The sequence below is a fragment of the Eriocheir sinensis genome, chromosome 12 (assembly GCF_024679095.1).
Source record: "Eriocheir sinensis breed Jianghai 21 chromosome 12, ASM2467909v1, whole genome shotgun sequence".
Classification (NCBI taxonomy): domain Eukaryota; kingdom Metazoa; phylum Arthropoda; class Malacostraca; order Decapoda; family Varunidae; genus Eriocheir; species Eriocheir sinensis.
This window is the reverse complement of record NC_066520.1, coordinates 15,533,382-15,553,298: the sequence shown is the minus strand read 5'-3', so window position 1 is coordinate 15,553,298 and position 19,917 is coordinate 15,533,382. Positions and strand designations below refer to the sequence as shown.

The 19,917-nt window shown below is 41.2% G+C and overlaps 1 protein-coding gene and 1 long non-coding RNA gene across 3 annotated transcripts in view; one reads left to right on the top strand and one right to left on the bottom strand.

Moving 5' to 3' along the window:
• The window catches only part of LOC126997486 (DNA polymerase theta-like), a 26,940-nt gene extending 11,038 nt beyond the window's left edge, over positions 1-15,902 (top strand). Inside the window, exons 17-33 of the mRNA XM_050858590.1 lie at positions 161-323; positions 681-927; positions 1,397-1,511; positions 1,999-5,311; positions 5,480-5,650; positions 5,938-6,030; positions 6,162-6,316; positions 6,851-7,045; positions 7,291-7,392; positions 8,274-8,425; positions 8,623-8,746; positions 9,113-9,262; positions 9,397-9,510; positions 9,979-10,233; positions 12,123-12,354; positions 12,732-12,940; positions 14,580-15,902. Coding sequence (XP_050714547.1) covers positions 161-323; positions 681-927; positions 1,397-1,511; positions 1,999-5,311; positions 5,480-5,650; positions 5,938-6,030; positions 6,162-6,316; positions 6,851-7,045; positions 7,291-7,392; positions 8,274-8,425; positions 8,623-8,746; positions 9,113-9,262; positions 9,397-9,510; positions 9,979-10,233; positions 12,123-12,354; positions 12,732-12,940; positions 14,580-14,717 — 5,928 coding nt within the window. The 3' untranslated portion in view covers positions 14,718-15,902. The remainder of the gene's footprint in view (positions 1-160; positions 324-680; positions 928-1,396; positions 1,512-1,998; positions 5,312-5,479; positions 5,651-5,937; positions 6,031-6,161; positions 6,317-6,850; positions 7,046-7,290; positions 7,393-8,273; positions 8,426-8,622; positions 8,747-9,112; positions 9,263-9,396; positions 9,511-9,978; positions 10,234-12,122; positions 12,355-12,731; positions 12,941-14,579) is intronic.
• Positions 13,511-19,917, bottom strand: LOC126997488 (uncharacterized). 2 transcript variants are annotated; one of them, XR_007752151.1, is made up of 3 exons: positions 19,730-19,917; positions 16,716-19,635; positions 13,511-13,886 (listed from the first exon to the last, which is right to left on the bottom strand). It is a non-coding gene; the product is annotated as an uncharacterized LOC126997488 (long non-coding RNA). The 2 variants fall into 2 exon arrangements; XR_007752150.1 differs by having other exon boundaries at positions 19,452-19,635; positions 19,730-19,833.

Here is a 19,917-nt window from a genome sequence, read left to right as displayed (position 1 = left end):
AGTTCTTCTTGAAGGTGGACCTTTCAGCAAGTATGCTATATGTTAAGAAGTTAGAGTTAATGAAAGTAAATGATATACACATTATAGTAAAAGTCTGTTAAGAATACGTGGGTATTTTTTTGTCTTTTTTCCACTATCCATCATTGTAAATCTTCCACAGGTGCAGAGGCAGGCACAGCAGCTGGCAGTTCATCAGAGGTTTTATGCTGCCATGGCCTTGCAAGACTTGGTACAAGAAATACCACTGGATGAGGTGGCTGCCAAATATGGGGCATCTCGTGGTGTGCTGCAGAGTCTTCAACAGTCTGCGGCTACTTTTGCTGGTGAGTTGGCTGATTGAAATTGGAAACTTTTTTCTTGTAAATAGGAGTTAAGATATAACTAAGATGCAGCTCTTCCCTAGAAACCATAACAGGCAAGATTTCTTATGGCATTAACTATTATTTATGCTACCCCACATCCTCTGTAAGACTTATGGAGGTGCATAGTAGAGTTGGACAAGAATTCACAATTTTATTGTTATAAATAATTCTCTGCACCAGTGGTATTGCCAGAGTTAACTGTGGTATCAATTCTGACAGCCAGATTGGCATGCTAAGTTGCATACATCTGGTGAAAATAATATTTGCCTTGTGTATCTTACATCTTAGAAACAGACCAAAAATAAGTTATATCTCCAGGTATGGTAACAGTTTTCTGTAATCGGCTTGGCTGGAACAATCTGGAGCTTTTGGTGGCACAGTTCCGTGAGCGGCTGCATTTTGGTATCCAGCGTGACCTGTGTGACCTGGTTCGGCTTGCCCCACTTCTCAACGCTCAACGTGCCCGCCACTTACACTCTGCTGGACTTGAGACAGTGGCCATGGTTGCTGGTGCTGCACCTGCCCAGATAGAAGAGGTCCTGCGTTCTGCTACACCTTTCCATAGGTGAGAAGGGGTGTTGTAAGCTATATTCTTACCATAAATCCAAACTTGGTTAGTTGTAGTTGTTGAATCTAGAAGTTGATCGACTGGTGTTTTTCATAGAAATAATATGTCTATATTATTGTATTTCCTAATAATCTGAAATATTCTTAATCATGAGGTCAGAAAGGAATTATAAGTATTTCTTTGTGCAACCTTTCAGACAGGCTAAATACATCAGAGAGTGAACATTTATAGGTTTAATCCACATGTACAGTTATCTCTTGGTTTAAACACTTATTAAGATACTCAGGAACCACAAACAAAGATATTAGAAGTACAAAACACAAGATTCTTATCTGTTGCCTTGTCCACACTAGGCATGAAGTTGTGCAGTGTTACACAACCTTACTTATTCTGTAGTGATAAACAATGCTCAAGTGCACAAAGATTAAAGACAAAGGCTGTGATACATTCAATTTTCCTCTGACAGCACCAAGTTTGGAGAAGAAGCCAGCCAGGGCATGATCTGGCTGTCGACTGGCTCCTTTCTAACAGAGGCTGAGGCAGCTGCTCTTATTGTGGCTGAGGCCCGCCAGCTGGTGCAGGTAACCCATTGCACAATCACCTTTGTCAAATTCTACATATGCCATGCACTGAAACTGTTTGATATGAAGAGCTCTTTGATATGGTTATCATCTCTAATCTATGCCATCTTATCTTGTTTGAGCAAACCATTGTAATTTGTTTTCCTTATCCTCTCCCTGAAAGTGCCAAATATATTGAAGTGCTTGAGGGTGACAAAACTCTAGCTGTTGATGATATGATAGTAGAGAAGCTGAAATATGTGAGTTAGAATAGTGTTATGACTATTTGATATGCAAACTAATTTGGAAACAGGAGGGGATGCTTTAGGACTGGAGTAAAATTTTGCTTGTCCTGTTATTCAAAGGGACTGAGACATGAGAATGAATGCTAGAGCTAAAGCCATTCTTCATATGAAATTATTGAAAAACTGTTGAATAGCATAATATTAATTGTGGTGTCTGTATTTATAATCTTTACTAACTTAGGTATATTATTTTATTTCTTTAGAAAGAGCTGGGAATAAATTCTATTGACTGGAACCAGAAGATGCAAGGGGTCACAAAACCTAGCATGACCCCTCACACCTCTAGGCTATCTCAACAAGTGGTGAGGAAAACCACAGCCTCTCCTCTTGGGGGCATGGACACTCCCAGAACAGGAGAATCATTGCTCAAGAGGCAGCAAATATCTTCCCTCTTCACAGGCATCAATATGAAATCAGACAAGCATGCCTTGAACACTGGTAACAGCAAACAGACCAAGAGTGAGGAAAATTCATCATTACGGCCAGGAACTGCTCAACTTGAAAACTTGGACAAAAAGTCTGCATCAGAAGAGGAAATGTCAAGTGGGAATAATCATATGATCACTGGAAATTCTGAAAGTGTTAATACAATGGAACACTCCAAATGCCAAAATTCCCAAAGGAAGTGCAAAAAAATAATGAATAGTTGTGAAAATTTAACTAGTGGTAATATGGTGGGCAGTAATAGTAGCGTTGATTCATTGTCCAAATCCAGTGCCATAAAGGATGCAGGAACTGGAGCTTTGAGGGAGGTAATGAGTGAGACAGCGGGCATTACTGAGGCCAGCCGTGTCGATAAAAATACACCTTTCTGCACCAGGAAGAGTAGAAAGCATTTGACAGACTCCGTCCACCAGGTCTTGTTCACTAATATCAAAACACCGAAGGAGAGAGGAACGCAGAACAATGAAAGTGGGAATGGTTTTATTCCTGAATCGCAGGAAGACAAAGCTGACAATGCGTTTTTCCTGAACCGCAGGAAAAAGAAACGCAAAAGTACATCCTCCATTTTGGAAATAAAAGGAAAAAGATGCAATGATCTTTCCGCTCAGCCAGTTAAGGGTAGAAAGACAGGCGAAGGGACTATAGAAAAAATAGGTGGAAGTTTGGTATCTGACATGAAAGTAATGACAACACAAAGCAAGGAACACTTAACTGTAAACAAACTGGATTGTGGTGGTGCTGTTGCTAATGTCACAACTGGTGGTGTTACTAATCAGGATGGTAACATATCCCTTTCATATACCCCAATTAGGAATGAACTGCTTAATGAAATTGCCTTCTCAACACCCATCACAGTCCCTGAGGCTCAGTACAGCAAGTCACCAGCTCTTCCCCTGACTCCAGGATCAGACGTAGGTGCCTCTGTCTTCAACTTGATGATTAACAGTGGATTGAATGATAGCAGTGACTTGTTCAATGAGACTGATCTGCAAGACATTCAAGGGAACCCAAAAGATTGCAAAGAAATCTCAAAAAACTCAGAAGATATACAAACTAAGGACAATGAGAGATGCTCCTCTGAAGATGCCTATATTAATCAAAAGAAACAATTCTGCAGAAGAGAGTATCAAGGAACGACCAAGGGCTTCAACAGGATAAATCCAAACACCAAACAGAAGATTAATAAAATGAATAACCCAAATCCTTTAAATATAATAAATTCAAATGATGTTTGTATCCCAGAGTGTCAGACATCAAAGAACCTAGTCAGTTTAGAGAAGAACTATGATAACCAGGAAGGTGAGGACTGTAAAGTGACAACACATTCTTCTGATGTTTTAGACAAAAAGGACAGTTTTACCAAGTTTAGTGATTTAAAGTCCAATGAGAGTTTCCAGAGAGAATCAATGGAGGATTTCGTACTCACAGAGTCACAAAAAAATGGCTTAATGATGACAATGAACTCTCAAGACTCATGTTGCTCCTTAAGGCCATCACATCATCAAAAAAAACTTGATATATTTAAAGAAAGTGGTGACTCAGATTGCAATGAAAGCTCCCTAGACTGTCAGAAGAAGCTTGACAATAAACCAAAGAGGGAAGATAACATACTGGAAAACTATAATGGTAGCAAGATTTTAGAAACAGATAAGAAGAGAAAGCTACAACCGGACGCTGATTTACTTGTTCCTACAAAGAGGGTGTGTGCAATGCATGACAAAAGCTGCAACCAAGTGAATTGTGAAAACGAGTATGTGAAAGAACCTACTGCCCATGTTACTTCCAAAACAGACTTGGTGAAGATATCAATGAGAAAGGCACAAGAGATGGATGAAGACTTTCAAAACTCAACATACTTAGAAAAACTGACTGACTTGAGTGACCTAAGTCTTAGTGAGAGCAAGTCTGATATGGAAGGAAAAGGAACTGTAGATAACAGTCCTTCAGTAATTACTAATAAAGAAGATATTTTCAACCAAGCTTTTGATGATCTCACTGAATTGGGCAGTAAGAGCAGCAGCTCCCTCTTGTCTAGGGGAGATGAGGAGTCTCCTTGTAGAAAGTCCAGTTTTGAGAAAAATAATGTTTCTGAGCATAAGAAATCTGACATTGAAAGCACACCAAAAGATTATTCTGTATCAGACTCATTTCTGGATCAAGTTTTTGAGAGTTGGCCTCAAGATGATCAGGGGCCCCAGAACACTATCCAACAGCCTATGAGTCAGGATTCTCAGCCTTTGTGTGATGAGCCTTCAGTATTGCTCTTCCCTAATCAATCGGATAATCCAGAGAAGGAAAGGGAGAAAAAAGTGAATATAATTCAACCACCTCAAAATGGCAGAGATATCCTGAACTGTACAACTGAGGAATACAAACCACACCATAGAGAAGAACCAACTATAAAACCAGGAAGGAGCTCAGTTGGAACTTACAATAAAAGTGACAATGATGATATTTTTAGCCAACTGGAGATAACAGCGAGGACTGAGGCTCTGCTTGAAGGGGAGCCTGTTAGGAACAACACCTGCCAAGAGAGACTTTTTGCGGAGCCTATTTGTTCTTCCCCAGAAAGGCAGGAAAATCAAGTGAATAGCATTGCAACGAGGGAAAGTTCAGGGATGTCTGCGAAGAAAATGTCACATAAAAACATTACGAGTCACTCAGAGGGAGCAGTAATGCCAGCATCCATCACAATTAATGAAGTGGATGAAAAAGGAAATAACAAATTATTGTGTAAAACATCCAAAAACCACATTGTTGATGACTTTGAAGATACAAAATCTAAAACTGTAATAGCTCCTGGTAAATCTGGCCACAGCATTTCACAAGTAAAAGACAAGGGAATGAGGAACATGCAGGAACAACAACAGAAAGCGAATGGTGCAAATAGTTTGTCCTCCACTGTGAACAACTCATTACCAAGCACTTCTTCATTCTGCATTATTGATGTTGTAAATGACAGCCAGGTGTTTGCAAGCTTTGTAGAGGAACTAAAACAGCAAGCAGTGCTGTCAGTGGCTTTGGCGTGTGAGCGTGCTCCATCACAGAAGCAGAAGCAGGAGCAAGGCATAGGTGAGATTTTTTTCCACTCTTGTTTTTATCACATCTCAATAAATACATGAAGAGAGAATTTTAAGGATATCAAGGTAATCAGTCAGCTGTATGAAAAAGAGTACAAAATGGTGTGAATAAAGCATGATCACTAAAGCTAATACATGATATCTTAACATGACTGATCAGGATGGAGAATCACCCATAAAAGCCGCACCCCAAGACGGAAGGTGCAGAGCAGGACGAGGCAGCAGGTGGCCGGGGTGTTGGTGGAGAGCTCTGACCTTATGGTGGTTGGGCTGGCAGTGTGCTGGGGCCACCACGATGCCTATTACCTCAACCTGCGCACCTCCCAGGATGGTGAGTAGCTGCTACTTATTGTTGCCATGGCATAAAGTTTGTTCTAATGTACCCTGGTGTATATGCCTCTCATGTTTTCAGTTTTTTCATAATGAAATGTAAATCTCCAAATTTGATCAAACTTGCACAGGTAGCTCAAAGATACACACTAAATCAAATGAATTATCTAAATAATTCATGATAAAATGGTGCTTTGGTCAACAAATAGCAAAAATAGAAGTTCACCTAGCTGGTGTCATTAATGGCTGTTTTAAAAATGTGTTCAATTATTTTTTGTTATTCATCAGAACCCACCAGCTGCAGCATGCCTACTCCTGGCCTTAGTGATGCTGTTCTTCTGGAAGAAAGACTGGAAGCTGTTAAGAACTGTTTCTCTAATGGTATAGTTTGTCACTTCTTGTTGAATGATCTTAGATATGTCCGTATTATTCTTAATCTTTGCTTAAGTAATTCTGATAAATGTGAAAGTGAAAAAAAAATCTGGCTAACTCCAGTGACCCTCATAAAACAGAGAAGCAGTGTGTGGTGCGTATGTGGGATGCCAAGAACAGTGTACGGCTGCTGGCAGCGTCTGGTCTGGCTTGTGTGACAGGACCTGTGGAGGACCCCAAAGTGGCCGCCTGGATGCTGGACCCGGGAGCAAAGGAATCTAACATATGCAACCTGGTACCTGAACTTTCTCTTGCCATAAGTCTCAATTGATATTTTCTGATTAGCACTGCTTTGTTGTAATTCCATATAAGTGCCTACACTCAAGACAGAGCTGAAGTGGTTCTCTTTTACTGACCTACTTGTATAATACTTTAATTAATAATTTGTATAATAATAAGCTAAGGGCAAGGAGGGTTTAGAGAGGATAGGGGAAAAAGATGACAAAAGCAAAAGCTGACCCTTTGTATAGCAAAAAGGGATGTTAAAACTAAGAATATTTGAACAAAAAACTGTGCATTCAATAATCATGTATTGGGGTCTCCTAAATTTGTTTACTGTAATTCTTTATTGACTCTCACCATCTTCATTGCTGAGAGAAGGTTATTTTTTTGATTTTTCACAATGAACAAATTACCATTTTCCTAAGTGAAGTTCAGTACTGTTCTACATAACTTCAATCTTCATTTTCTGCCTTCGACAAAAATCTGTATTTATTTTTCTACAAAGAAATTACACAAAATTAAATGCTCCTGATGCTTCTTCCAACAGGTTATGAACCACCACTTGCCAAGCTTTCCGCTACTGGAGGGTGTGGATGGCTGCCGGGGCCTGGGAGGTCTGGGCACCACCACCAGCAACCCAGGGTCCAGCCGGGTACGGGCAGCAGTGGAAAGTGTGATAGTGTTCCATCTGACACCAGCAATAACTTCCCAACTCAGAGAAGTGGAAATGATGCAGTCCTTTGTAAGTACTGTAAAAATAAGCTTACATTATTATGAAATTTGTTTAATAAAGTGGTAGAAATTAGCAGTCCCAACTCACTTATTGTGAGTGACTATGGTATACTGTATGAGAAGAGTGAATCATAGCTATTGATGGTGGTATGGTTATTCCACTTGATGAGTTTTCCTTCTTGGGCTCTGACTTAATGCCTCATTATACTATATGTATAGAAAGGTCGAAATTGACACCAATACCTATTGTTACAGGTAGAAGTGGAGATGAGGAGCGTGGTTGAGCTGGCATACATGGAGCTGAATGGACTGGGCTTCAGCAACAAGGAGTGTGAAGCACAGAAGCAAATCATGCAGGTAAGAAATCAGAGAAGTGGGCCCTATCTTCTATGTCTCTATTATTCATCACTCTCCTATCCTTACTGGCTTATGCACCATTGAGCCGTCCATATTAATTTTCTCTGGAAATTCTCATTTCTTATTTATCCTCAGCTTTTCTTATTATGGCACCTTCCTTGTTTAGGGGTTAGCACACTTACATATAAATATGCTGGCCTGGGCACTTGGCAACCAGGTCACCCAGCTCTTCATCCTCCCTTTGGAGCTGGTTTATAAATAGGTACCTTGAGAAAGATGGGAAAGGTAAATTTAGGTAACCCAGATGCCACACTGGCCCTGTGTCTTGAGTATTGGGTTCTTACCCACCAATGGTTCAAGGGCCAATGAGATGAGCATGGTGGCCACATGCAGCTTAGCATAGTCTCCTAACTTTACTTTACCTTTGCCTTCCTTATGCCTGTGGCATATTGTTTCTTTACACCATTATGTGCTCTGGAAATAAACAAGAAGATTAGGTTTGCTAAACTTAGAGGAGAGAAAAGAAAGAGGAAGTCTAATTGAAATGTACAGGGTGATGAAGAAAATGGAAACAGTTGACAGGGATGACCACTATGTATGAGCACTAGAGATGGAAGAGGTCTCAATAAGATATTGAGGAAGACAAGGTGCTTGAGGGATATCTAGAAACACAGCTCTCCCTTTTGATGTACTGGCATCAAGAATGAACTTGAAAAGGAGATAATCCATTCCAAAAATATTCATATATTCAAATTAAACTTGATGAGATACAGATGCAAGATCCCATGAGTGTATATCACAAATAGGTTAGTATAATTAGGGAAATTCATAAGTGGTCATGCACAGATATAGTTAACATATTTGAAATCTGAAATTTGCAGGCAAAGCTGTCATCCCTAGAAAGAGAGGCACATCTCTTGGTTGGTCACCCCTTCAGCCTCAGCTCCCCTCTTGAGATTAGCAAGGTGCTGTATGGAGAGCTGCACCTACCTCACCCAACATCTCATGGCTCCAGTGCCGCTCCAAACACTAGGTGAGAGAACTGAATTTTATCTTAATTAATGCACCCTTCAATTTCATTCAAATAGATTTCTTTGTATTTGTAGTTGATGGCAAAAAAATAGCAAATAATTAATTAACAAAATGGTAAGTTCTGAGATCTTTAGTTTTTGTTTTCCTTTTGGAAGTTTGAGCCACATTACTAACAGCAGTGTACCGTGTGTGGCACAGGAGGCATGGGAGAGGGAGGGGTGCAGGCCCCACCAACAAAGAAGCCCTGGAGAAGCTTAAGCCTCACCACGCTTTGCCTGGTGTCATCCTTCAGTGGCGCAAGATCTATTCAGCCCTTACCAAGGTAACCTGACAGTTTCCCATTTACAGCCCATATTAATGATTTGGACTTCAGCCTGAAAACTTCCAAACTGATAAACTGATATTTTATTCATACCTTTACATCGTTCATATCATCTTACAGACCTTGAAAACAAAACTCAAAGCTACTCTCAAATTATGGACACTAAGTTTGATTACTACACAAGTTAAAATTGAAACTGACTTGGATATCATGTTTTTCTTTTTATAGTGACATTCCAGTGGATCAGTAAATCCCACTTTTCTGTGCACATGAATTATCTGCACATATTCAGTTGTACTTGTATATGTATTTGCATGGTGTTTGCGTCTCTTCATGGTTAATAAGTGTCTGTGCATGGTGGGGCAGGTGGTGTTCCCACTCCAGCAAGGGAAGGTTCACAGTGCCCACCTTGCCATGGACCGGGTCCACCCTGTCACTTACACCTTCACCTCCACGGGCCGCATCACCATGCACGAGCCCAGCCTCCAGACCATTCCCAGAGACTTCGACATACAGGTAAATATTTTTGTGGAATGATATTTATGAAAAGCTTCACCAATCAATGAGATAAAGTGTAAGTAGGTATGTGTGTGTGTTATTTAGTTTGCAAATATATATACAGCTTAGTGAAAGTGTTTTTGGTCATGCAGATACCACCACTTCAAGTGATGGGAGAGGACACTAGCAAGAACACTAAGAAAAAAGGGCTGACACAGTATTCTGCCCCATATTCAGCTGCCATGACTCAGCTGGCTTCATTGTTGGTGAGTGTCAATCCCTTAGGTTAAGATCCCACTGTGTGGCTGCTCTTTGTACACCTCCATTTCAGCTGCTCTTTTCTGTGGGTTTCATACCACTGCTGCATATTTGAGTGTTGGTCTTATGAATGGTGTAATTGTCTTTACCATTTCCTTATTGATATATGCAAATGCTACAATAATTTTTGCCAACATGCTACACATGTTCCTTACCTTTTCAATTATTTTTTGTATGGTGATAGTCAGCTATTGATAATTTATCCTAATTGTTTCTCTGTCATCATACTTGTAAATTGTTACTCCCGAGTTTTCAGTCCCAGTCACATTGTGTGTGTGTGTGTGTGTGTGTGTGTGTGTGAGTGTGTGTGTGTGTTGTGTGCATACGCACGTGCTTGTGTGTTCATGCGTATGTATGTGAATGTGTGCATGAATGCTTAGACTTATATTTAATCTTACTAAACTACTCTTCCTCAGGCCCCAATACCTGAGAAACAGCAGTACACAGTCAGCCTAAGGCATGCCCTGGTAGCTCGTCCAGGTCATGTGTTGCTGGCAGCTGACTACTCTCAGATTGAGCTCAGACTGTTGGCCCATTTAGCTGGTGATCAGCCTTTACTGCAATTGCTCAACAAGGGAGAAGATGTGTTCACTCTCTTGGCTGTCCGACTCCTACGCACCCCAACGCACCCCTCAGAGGTCACCCAAGAACAACGCCACCAAGCCAAGCAGGTGCTTTGTTTGTGTATTCTGCATAATCCTCATTAATTCAACTGGTTGCCATATTTTAGTACAGTGCTCACTCACATTTTACACTTTCTTATTCTGCAAAATCACAGTTGGGGAAAGGTAAGAATGGCACCAAACCTCAGACAAAAATAAATGGCAATGTGCAAGTTTGCAACTTTGTACCTATCTGTTGTCTGATATGTTTGCATGCAGTTTTAATTCTCCCCTCTTCATAGCAGCATTCCAGTTTTTTTTCTATATCATGTAGACAAATTAGATATTCCTTAGCACAACTCCTATCTCTATTGCTCTCAAATATTCATTAACTTCTAGATGAATGTTACTTCATTTTATCATACTGATTTCTTGTTGCTTAACCCCTAAAGGACCGGAGGCGGCTATAGCCACTTTACAGAGTGAGGACCGAAGGCAGTTATAACAGCCATGCTGTTTTCACGCCAAATTTAGCTACATTTCACTAATTTTTGTGATTCACTTATTGGGAACTCTGCCTGAGAGTTAGTTCAGCTACTCTGTCAGTCTCTGCTCTGCTCTTATCATGGCAGAAAGCAGTGACATTGATTCCGATGAGTTTGATTTCCTGCCCACACTCTCCCGCCCTCGGACCTGAACGCCATGCGTATTACCCTCCTGCTAACCACACACAATAGGGGCTTTATTGCGTGGAGAGAGCTTATATTATAGTCCAGCTTGCATAAATAGAGCTCGGGGCACCCGTTTTCATTATGACTTAGCCATAGCCAAGCAGCCAAAACGGACGCATGGCCGTTCCTGCCAGAATTCTCACCTCTTCAACTCGCTGTCTCTCCATAACCACGGCATGTAGAGACTTTTGGATGGCATCATTAGAAAGAGGAAGACTTGATAGCCTGTTTCATTTGCTCGTCCATTGTAGGTTAAAAGTAAGGAGTGTGTGAACATAGGCTATTATCGGTGTTTAGCGCTGGAGGGCCGGTCCTGGCAGCACTAAGATTACCACCACTGCCGGTCCCGGAGGGGTTAATCCTCTGAGATTGTCAGACCTAATGTCTGACATATTTTATTCCCTTTTATCCATAGGTCTTTGTGTCTTAGGTGAGTTGGGGTTAGAAATTTGGTTGTAGATTTTGTATGCCCATATAGAGTGAGAATTGAATGTGAAAAAGAATGCAAAATAATTTTGAATGGTAAAGAAATGGAGGAGGTCAATGAGTTTAAGTACCTTGGATCAGTTATGTGTAAGCATGGTGGTATGGAGGGTGAGATAAGAGAAAGGGCATTGCAAGGAAGAAGGGTGGTAGGGTCTTTGGGACGAATCATGAATGGCAGAAGTGTGAGCATGGAAGTAAAGGGAGATTTGAGAAATACAATAATAGTACCAATCCTCACATATGCAAGTGAAACGTGGGCCTGGAATGAAAGTCAGAGGTCTAGAGTGCAGGCAGTGGAAATGAGTTATTTGAGGAGTGCTTGTGGTGTGAGTAGAATGGATGGAATGAGTAATGAAAGTGTGTACGAGCATTTTGGAATGTGTCACAGGGGTGAAGGGAAGAAGTGTGGAGTGGTGGAAGAAGTGAAGTGACAGACTTTAAAGTGATTTGGCCACATGGAGCGAATGGAGGAGAGTAAGATGACCAGAAGGGTGTATGTGAGTGAGATAGAGGGAGGGAATGCAAGAGGAGGACCTCCAGTAAAATGGAGGGATAGGGTGCAAGAGTACATTAGGGAGAGGGGGGTAAGATCTTTGAGAAACTTTGAGCAGGCAAGGAGGGAGTGTCTGGATAGAGAAAGTTGGAAGCTCTTCTGCCGTGGCCATCCTCTGGTGGGAGCTCCTAGGAGCAGGCGTCGATGAAATGATGAAGCACCACTGCTAAGGATGGTGTTTTTTGCAGGTTTGCTATGGGATGATCTATGGCATGGGAGCACGTGCATTGGGGGAGCAGCTTGGAGTAGAGGAGGAAGAGGCACGCACACTGTTGGACCAATTTCAAAGCAGCTTTCCAGGTTTGCAGAAGTTTGCTAGAGCCACAGTGGAGGCTGTCCGCAGCACCAACTATGTCACCACCCTACTGGGGCGTCGCCGCTATCTGCCTGACATAAATAGCCACTGTTCCCAGGTCCGGGGTAAGTTTATATAAAATGACCATCATGGTTATTATGGTATTCACTGTACATGTCATTTTGTTAAAATAAATAAATCTTAAAAGGGGCACCCTATGCCACTAGGTAGCCTTTTTCAGCTGTCATACAGACCTGGTCTGAGCTTGTTTGGCCAGGTTAATATACAGTATAATATAATTTGTAGATATTGCTTTGATTAAATGGACAATTAGTTCAGTGTCATTTTTTTTATGGTGTACTCTATTAAAATCAGCTTCAACTCCATCACAGATTAATGCTACAAACTCTAAAATACACAATTTAAGGCATCTGTAAATCTCATGTTCTCTTGGCACTAATCATCTTTTTCATTTCCTCCTTTCTTTATTCTCTTTTCGCAGCTCAGAGTGAACGCCAGGCAGTTAACACGGCAATCCAGGGCTCAGCAGCAGATTTGGTCAAGCTTGCTATGGTGCATATACAAGTGGCCCTCAGGGAAACTTTTCCAACATCATCGGCTCACCTCACAGCACCCATGTCACCATCCCGTTGTAAGGAATCCAGAGGAGCTCACCTTGTGCTCCACCTTCATGATGAATTGATGTATGAGGTAAGAGCAATTCTTATTTTGTACATGAGGATGAGGATGAGCTAAAATTCAAGTTAATTGTCTTCCTTAGGTTTCTTTCCCCAAGAACAAGAGTTCCCAAAGGAGTGAATATGGACACTCAAGGGTTGATTGAACTATCTAATTGGTCAATAAATGGCAAGGGCAGAATAGGGCTTGATGAATGATGAAAAGTCCATTGGAGGTCAATCAGTCCTCTGGGGTCAAAAGTTTAAAATATATTTGAGATTTTAAAGCACACTGCCATGCAATGTATAAAAAATAGTTACATGATCTATGTATAACTACTAGGTTTTATCATGTACCTTAGACTAGTTTTATTGAATCAATAGTATCCTTTATCATGTCCCGTCCATTTTATGTATATCTCTACCCTGCCCCTCTTACTTTTTGCTATGGCTGTGTCTCTTATCTCCCCTGCCCTAGGAAAGATATTTGTACATGTACTATCATTATCATCATCATTAATATTTGTATTACTATTAATTGATTAAATTAATGCAGGACTTCCCCAATAACTGGCCTGTTTGCAGTCAGTCAGTCATTGAACGATTGAATGTTTTAGCATTTATTTCCATCAGATTCATAAGAATTAGGTTACATTCTAGACCTAGGAGTCACAGCAGTAGCAGCCAGTTCCTTGTACCTTGCATTGCTCTGGATGATGGTGGAGATGGTTGAATGTGAGATCTTCATTTCTCAGACCATCTTGTTCAACCCTTTCCATCATCATGGCTTCTAATGATGTGTGTCTTGGCACTAAGGCTGCACCACATGACTACACTTGCCAGAAATAGTAGGGGTCTTGTTAGAAGCCATGAGGTTGAAAGAGCTGGACGACAGTCTTGGCCTTTATCTTGATTTTGGTTGAGAGTTGCTTTGTTGTAGATGACTACAGTGTTGCCTTTGACTTGGTGCTCTTCCACATCTGCCAAGGAGAGGAAGGGGTAAATGAATACCATTCCTCGCTCCTCCCACCACTCGTTATAAAATTGACACTCAGGATGGTCTAGTTCACTCTCACATCCTTCCATCCTAATAATCCATACTCTCCAGGAACTCTCACTTTCCAATGACACCCCTTTTGGAGGCTCATATCTCCATTTAGTCATTAGGGAACTCATCCTTTCTTCTATGTATATGAACACACATTTGTGTATACACCTACACACTCGTCTTTTACTGTGTAGCACATACCACAACACATACACACACACATACATGTAGTCTGATACCATTACTAAGTAAACACACATGTATGCATGCACACACACATCTGGATAGATGCATAACTTGAATAAAACGTGAAAAATGGACTTGACTGCTAAGAAACTTTACATTTTAAAAACAAGAAAAATTAGGAAAGACCCAGATGGGAGTATAACATAGGGAGGAGGCCCTTAGCAAAGTAAAAGATTAAAAGACCTGACAGTGATGGTACAAAATAACCTTTCCCCAGAAAAGCATCTAGATATGATAACTGAAGAATGTTTGAAGTTGGTGACAAGCACCTGTGGAATTTTGTACATGGTTGAGATGCTAAAAATGTTGTATGGTAGGATTCAGACAAGGAATTGTACAAAGCTAATTGCATAAAGGTTGATTTTGAAATATTTTACAGGTTGTGAGTGAAGATGTGATCCAGGTGACCCAGATAGTCAGGAAGCACATGGAGGGAGTCTTGCAGCTTTCTGTCAGCCTGCCCGTCAAAGTCAAGGTTGGCACTACTTGGGGTTCCATGCAGACATTGAACTTGTGATATTATCCATGAACGAAAACATCAGCACTTAGAGTAGGATAAATATAGTCTTGAAAGTTTATCAAGATGTAAAATATAGACATTTGTTTTAAATCTTCAAAGGAGCATGAAAGGTGATAAGATGCAAGGTTTGTTTCTTAATATTAATTTAAATAGGCAAGCAAAAAAGGTTTTTAATGATAGGGAGCAAATGAATGGTACAGAAATATTGTATCACTAATGGGTGTTAAGAAAGACATGTATATTAAGATTTTATTCTATTTGATCCTTGTTCTATTCAGGATTTTAAAAATGCTCATGTTATCTCCATACTTGCTATTATCAAAGCTGTCATAAAAGAGTGTGTGTGTGTGTGTGTGTGTGTGCTGGTGCTGCCTTTTAAGATGGTTTTATCTCTCTCTCACACACACACACACACACATATGACACTATGGAAATGGAGAATGTTGAAATCTTTAATGTTTAACTACACTTTTATTATGTTATATATATTATGTGTACCGTATTTGTGTGTATACTCATGATTAGACATTAGTTTGTATGGTTTGCATTGTTAATATGGATAAAACAGAGTGGATTGAAGCTGTGGTGTTGACGAATGCTGTGATAAATATTTTTATAACTTGACATTAACACACTCTCTCTCTCTCTCTCTCTCTCTCTCTCTCTCTCTCTCTCTCTCTCTCTCTCTCTCTCTCTCTCTCTCTCTCTCTCTCTCTCTCTCTCTCTCTCTCTCTCTCTCTCTCTCTCTCTCTCTCTCTCTCTCTACACACACACACACACACACACACATAATGTGATTTCTGTGTAAAAAAATCGGGTTTTAGTGATTTGCAAAGTCTAACTAATAACACTTTTTAAAGTTAATTTAAAGAATAAAATATAAATGTTAACTTGTTTGATACACATCTATTAGTCAGATCATGGCAAGAAAGACCATTTTGAACTAACTGCTAAAATACTGTGATGGTCAAATGCATAATGCTCCCTTGTACTTTTATATGAAAGGAAAATGATTAAAAAATGAATAAGAACATTGAAACCTTGAACATTTATCATGGAGAGCCTCAGTCATGCATAAGTTTGCCATTTCATTTGATTTATTTCACAGGATGTATTAGCCGGTGTAGAAGTTCAAACTGATTGTATTTTTTTAAATTTTTTTTTGCAATAGCAGAAAACTAGGAAATCAAAAGGATTAAACACGAAATAACTTCACACTTGGTTGAACTATGGATCATACAAATAATTGTTATATACCGGTATTATTTAGCCCTAATTCACAGCTTTAGAAGTTTTATTGCACTGTAGAAATGCATTTTGACAGTGAGACTCCTTTTGTTGCTTCTAGTATGTGTCAGCATTGCAGTGATGCTAGTCAAACAGGTATCTTGCAATTTTTGTGTTTTACATTACACCAGCCTCAGTTCTACTTGGCTCTGAAAGGGAGCAGGTTCTAGTTCAGTCTGTGTTAAGAGTGTTCTTCTTATTGGCTCCTCCTTGACTAGGCAATTCTTTGTATGTTTCGGAGGAGTAAAATGACCTCACTACTTTGCAATAATTACTGAGCATTCATGTCTGGTAGGTGCAGGATGAGTTGTGATATTTTAGGGATTGGTTGACTTGAGGAATTCAAAATACATGCGATTCACTAACTTTACTCTTTGTTAGCTCTTGTTACTCCATTGCATTTGGGGGGGCTTCGTGGTGCAGTGGTTAGCACACTTGGCTCACAACCGAGAGAGCCCGGGTTCGATTCCCGGGCGGAGTGGAAATATTTGGGCGGCTTTTCCGATACCCACCCAGCAGTGAGTGGGTACCAGGTATTAATCGGGGGTTGTGTTCCGTCTCCTGGGATCTGTTCCCTTCTCTTATAATTCCTTCCCCTTCTGTCTCTCTCCGGCACATGACCACAGATGTTGCGCCGACTAAACGAAACTTTCCAACTTTTCCATTGCATTTGGAATCTACAAACCTACTGGTCTCAGACTTACGTACACAAAAAATGTCAGGAAACTGCACTACCATGGCCACTCTGAGTGTGTCACAGCAGTAACAGTGGGCGAGGGAGGCACAGATGAGTACGTTTTGCCACTGACAAAATGTGCAACAACAACAGCAACAACCTTCTTGTTGTCACCTCTGTTGCCTTATCTCACTTCACAGGTTTGTTTGCTTCTCTTGGTCCTTCCTCTGCATGGAGGGAGGAGGGGGTGAGGGTGGCACAGACCAACAAACTGCCAACAAGGTGAGGAAGAGTTGAGTTGACCTGTTAGAAGCAAGTATTGCCTTTGTGACAGTATTTAAGTTCCTTCCATCAAATACATCTCTTTTCCTCCATTTTTCCTGTAAAACAGCCCTCCTTGCATGATTGTTGTAATTCAGTGATGACTGGGGATGTACACCAAGGGAGGGGGGCAGTACATCACTGTGAAGGAGCCAGGTACATGCTAGAGTTAATCAATCCGAACCAAAGTTACTTGTTGATCCTCTGATCAGTTGTCTAGGCTTGACCACCCTACCACCAATGACCCCTTCGCAATGGGTAACTTTTCCAAACATTACATTTAATTATCAGCTCAACTTGGACATATCACTTCATAGGCAGAGTTTCTTTCTTCTTTATCTTTCTAGTTAGCACAGGTAGACACACCTCGAAAATGGGTCTTCATATGACTGGCAACATCAGACTTTGTTTTGAAAAGCTTCTTAAAAATATCACACTTAAACTCTCTAATGTCGTAGTGCCTGAAGACATGTTCATTATATTTCGCCTTTACACCGAATCTTTTACCACACTCTTCACACTCATGACGTTTTTCACCAGTGTGTGTAAGTGTGTGTGTTACAAGGTGATGTTTCATTTTGAATTTCTTTCCACATTCTTTGCATTCATAGATTCTGATGCCAATGTGTATAAAGGTGTGGATGGTGAGGTAATTCTCTGTAATGAAAGTTTTTCCACATTCTTTGCATTCATAGTTTCTCAAACAGCATGTGTATGGGCATGTCTGGTAAGACCACTCTTAAATGTGAATTTTTTTCCACATTCTTGGCACTGATGTTTTCCTGCATCGTGTTGAAGGGTGTGTTTGGTGAAGTCATCCTCCTGACTGAATTTTCTCCTACATTGTTGACATTCATTGACTCTTATGCCAGGGTGTGTGAGGGTGTGTTTGGTGAGATCATTCTTGTTACTGAATATTGTTCCACATTCTTGGCAATCAAGCTTTCTTCCATCAGTGTATTCGAGCATGATGTGTCTGTTAAGGCGACTCTTGTCAAAATATTTTTTTCCACATTCGTTACATTCATGGTTTTTCACACCCTTGTGTATAAGGACGTGGTTGGTGAGGTGACTCTTCGTGAATTTTTTCCCACATTCGTTACATTCATACTTTCACCCTTGTGCATGAGGGTGTGTCTGGTGAGGCTATACTTAACAAGGAATTTTTCCCCACATTCATGGCATTCATAGTTTTTCACAGCAGTGTGTGTGAGGATGTGTTTGTTGAGGTCACTCTTCTGGATGAATTTTTTTCCACAATCCTTACATTCATGTTTCCTTGCACCCATGTGTGTGCTGGTGTGGTAGTAGAGGCCGCTCTGGTAGAGGAACACTTCCACACTCCAGACACTCAAACTTCCCTCTTTCTCTGTGGCTGTGGCTGGAAGTAGCAGCGACAGGCTGCTTTTGATCAGCGAGTCCCGCCTTCCTCCACCTGCCATTCTGCTCCTGCTGCTGGCCAGCCCTGCAGCCCCTGGCCGGCATGCTTGGTGCAGGGGCGTGTCACCTTCCACCCAGGGGGGTGGCCACGGCAAGGGAATACTCGCTGTGTTGTGTTCTTCTGGCTGGTTAGGTTGTGGGACCATGGCCTCCAGAACCCCATCAGTATTAAATGCTAGTGGATGTTGTTAGTTTTGTTGTTCTGCCACCAGGGAGGGATTAGGTCCTGTTGAGTTGCCCCGACTCCTTCAGGAAGGTCTGTGTACACCTGAGGGCTTGGAGGGCAGTGTTGGAGCTGAGGGTGTCGCCGCCTCTGAGGCTGGTGTGGAGGGCGTGGAATCTTATGCAGTGAGGCAGGAAGTGTTTTGGTGTGTGAGGCACCGCGGGCAGGGCTCACCCATTCGTGTCTCCAATTTAATAGGAGGCTGATCACCTTGAAGCACTTAGTAGTGAAAGGCACAGACGTGTCTTAGGAAGTGAAAAGGGAGGAAAAGTGGAGCCAGAGGGGGTCTGCGTAGGAGGAACAGTTTAGTGTGTGTGTGTGTGTGTGTGTCGTGCCGTACATGCATGGGACTCATTAATTATTTAGGTTCATTGTACCTCAAAGTAGAATTAAGTGTTGATCATTTACACCAGAGACACAATATAGTAGTTTATTCACCATACCTTATAAGGCATTTTATCATACACACGATTAGCATCTGCCAACCAATAAGGGCAGCGTGACTTTTCTTGACATTACTTACATATAGGTTAAGAGATTCTTATGGTGAACAAAGGGTCTAGAGGGTCCAACCATTTGAGACAAAATTCCGACACTTAGAACACTTTAGAGCTTATAATCTAGTTACTTGTTAAACTCTGCAAACACTGGAGAAGCTAACATTTTAAACTAACATGCAAAAATGATAATAAGTAGCACCAACACGGGAAGAAATCATAGCAAGTGTTTCCACTAACACGGGGTTAACACAACCTGCCCACTCGGTCTTAACATCACTCATCACCTTAAGCCCTAACTATAAGCTTGTGAGTGTTTGCGCTTCACCCTGGTTACCCCTGAGCACGACACACACACACCAATGTTCCTTTTTTCCTTTTCCCGTACACTCTGCCATACAAGCCCAAGCCCATTGGCCCTGGCCTTGACGGCGGCTAGCAAGCCTCCCATTAGCGACTGGCTTTCAGCATCTGCAAACGAAGTAATGTCTCGTAAATGTCAACTCAAATATAGCATTAGAGCCAAAGTGTATTGAACACTGCATGAGAACGGCTCCCTCCTCACCAGAGAACAAAGCGATGTCTCGTAAAAATGAACTCGCCCGCCCGCTCTCCCTGGGGCGCGAGGGAGGGCAGAGAGCCTGCCCCCCAAAACGCCTTGGGGTATGACGCCACAGAATACAAAAGTACTCGCAAAATCGTTTTTTTTGAGACATTAAATTTTAATGGTAAGCCTCTAATAATAAAATAAGG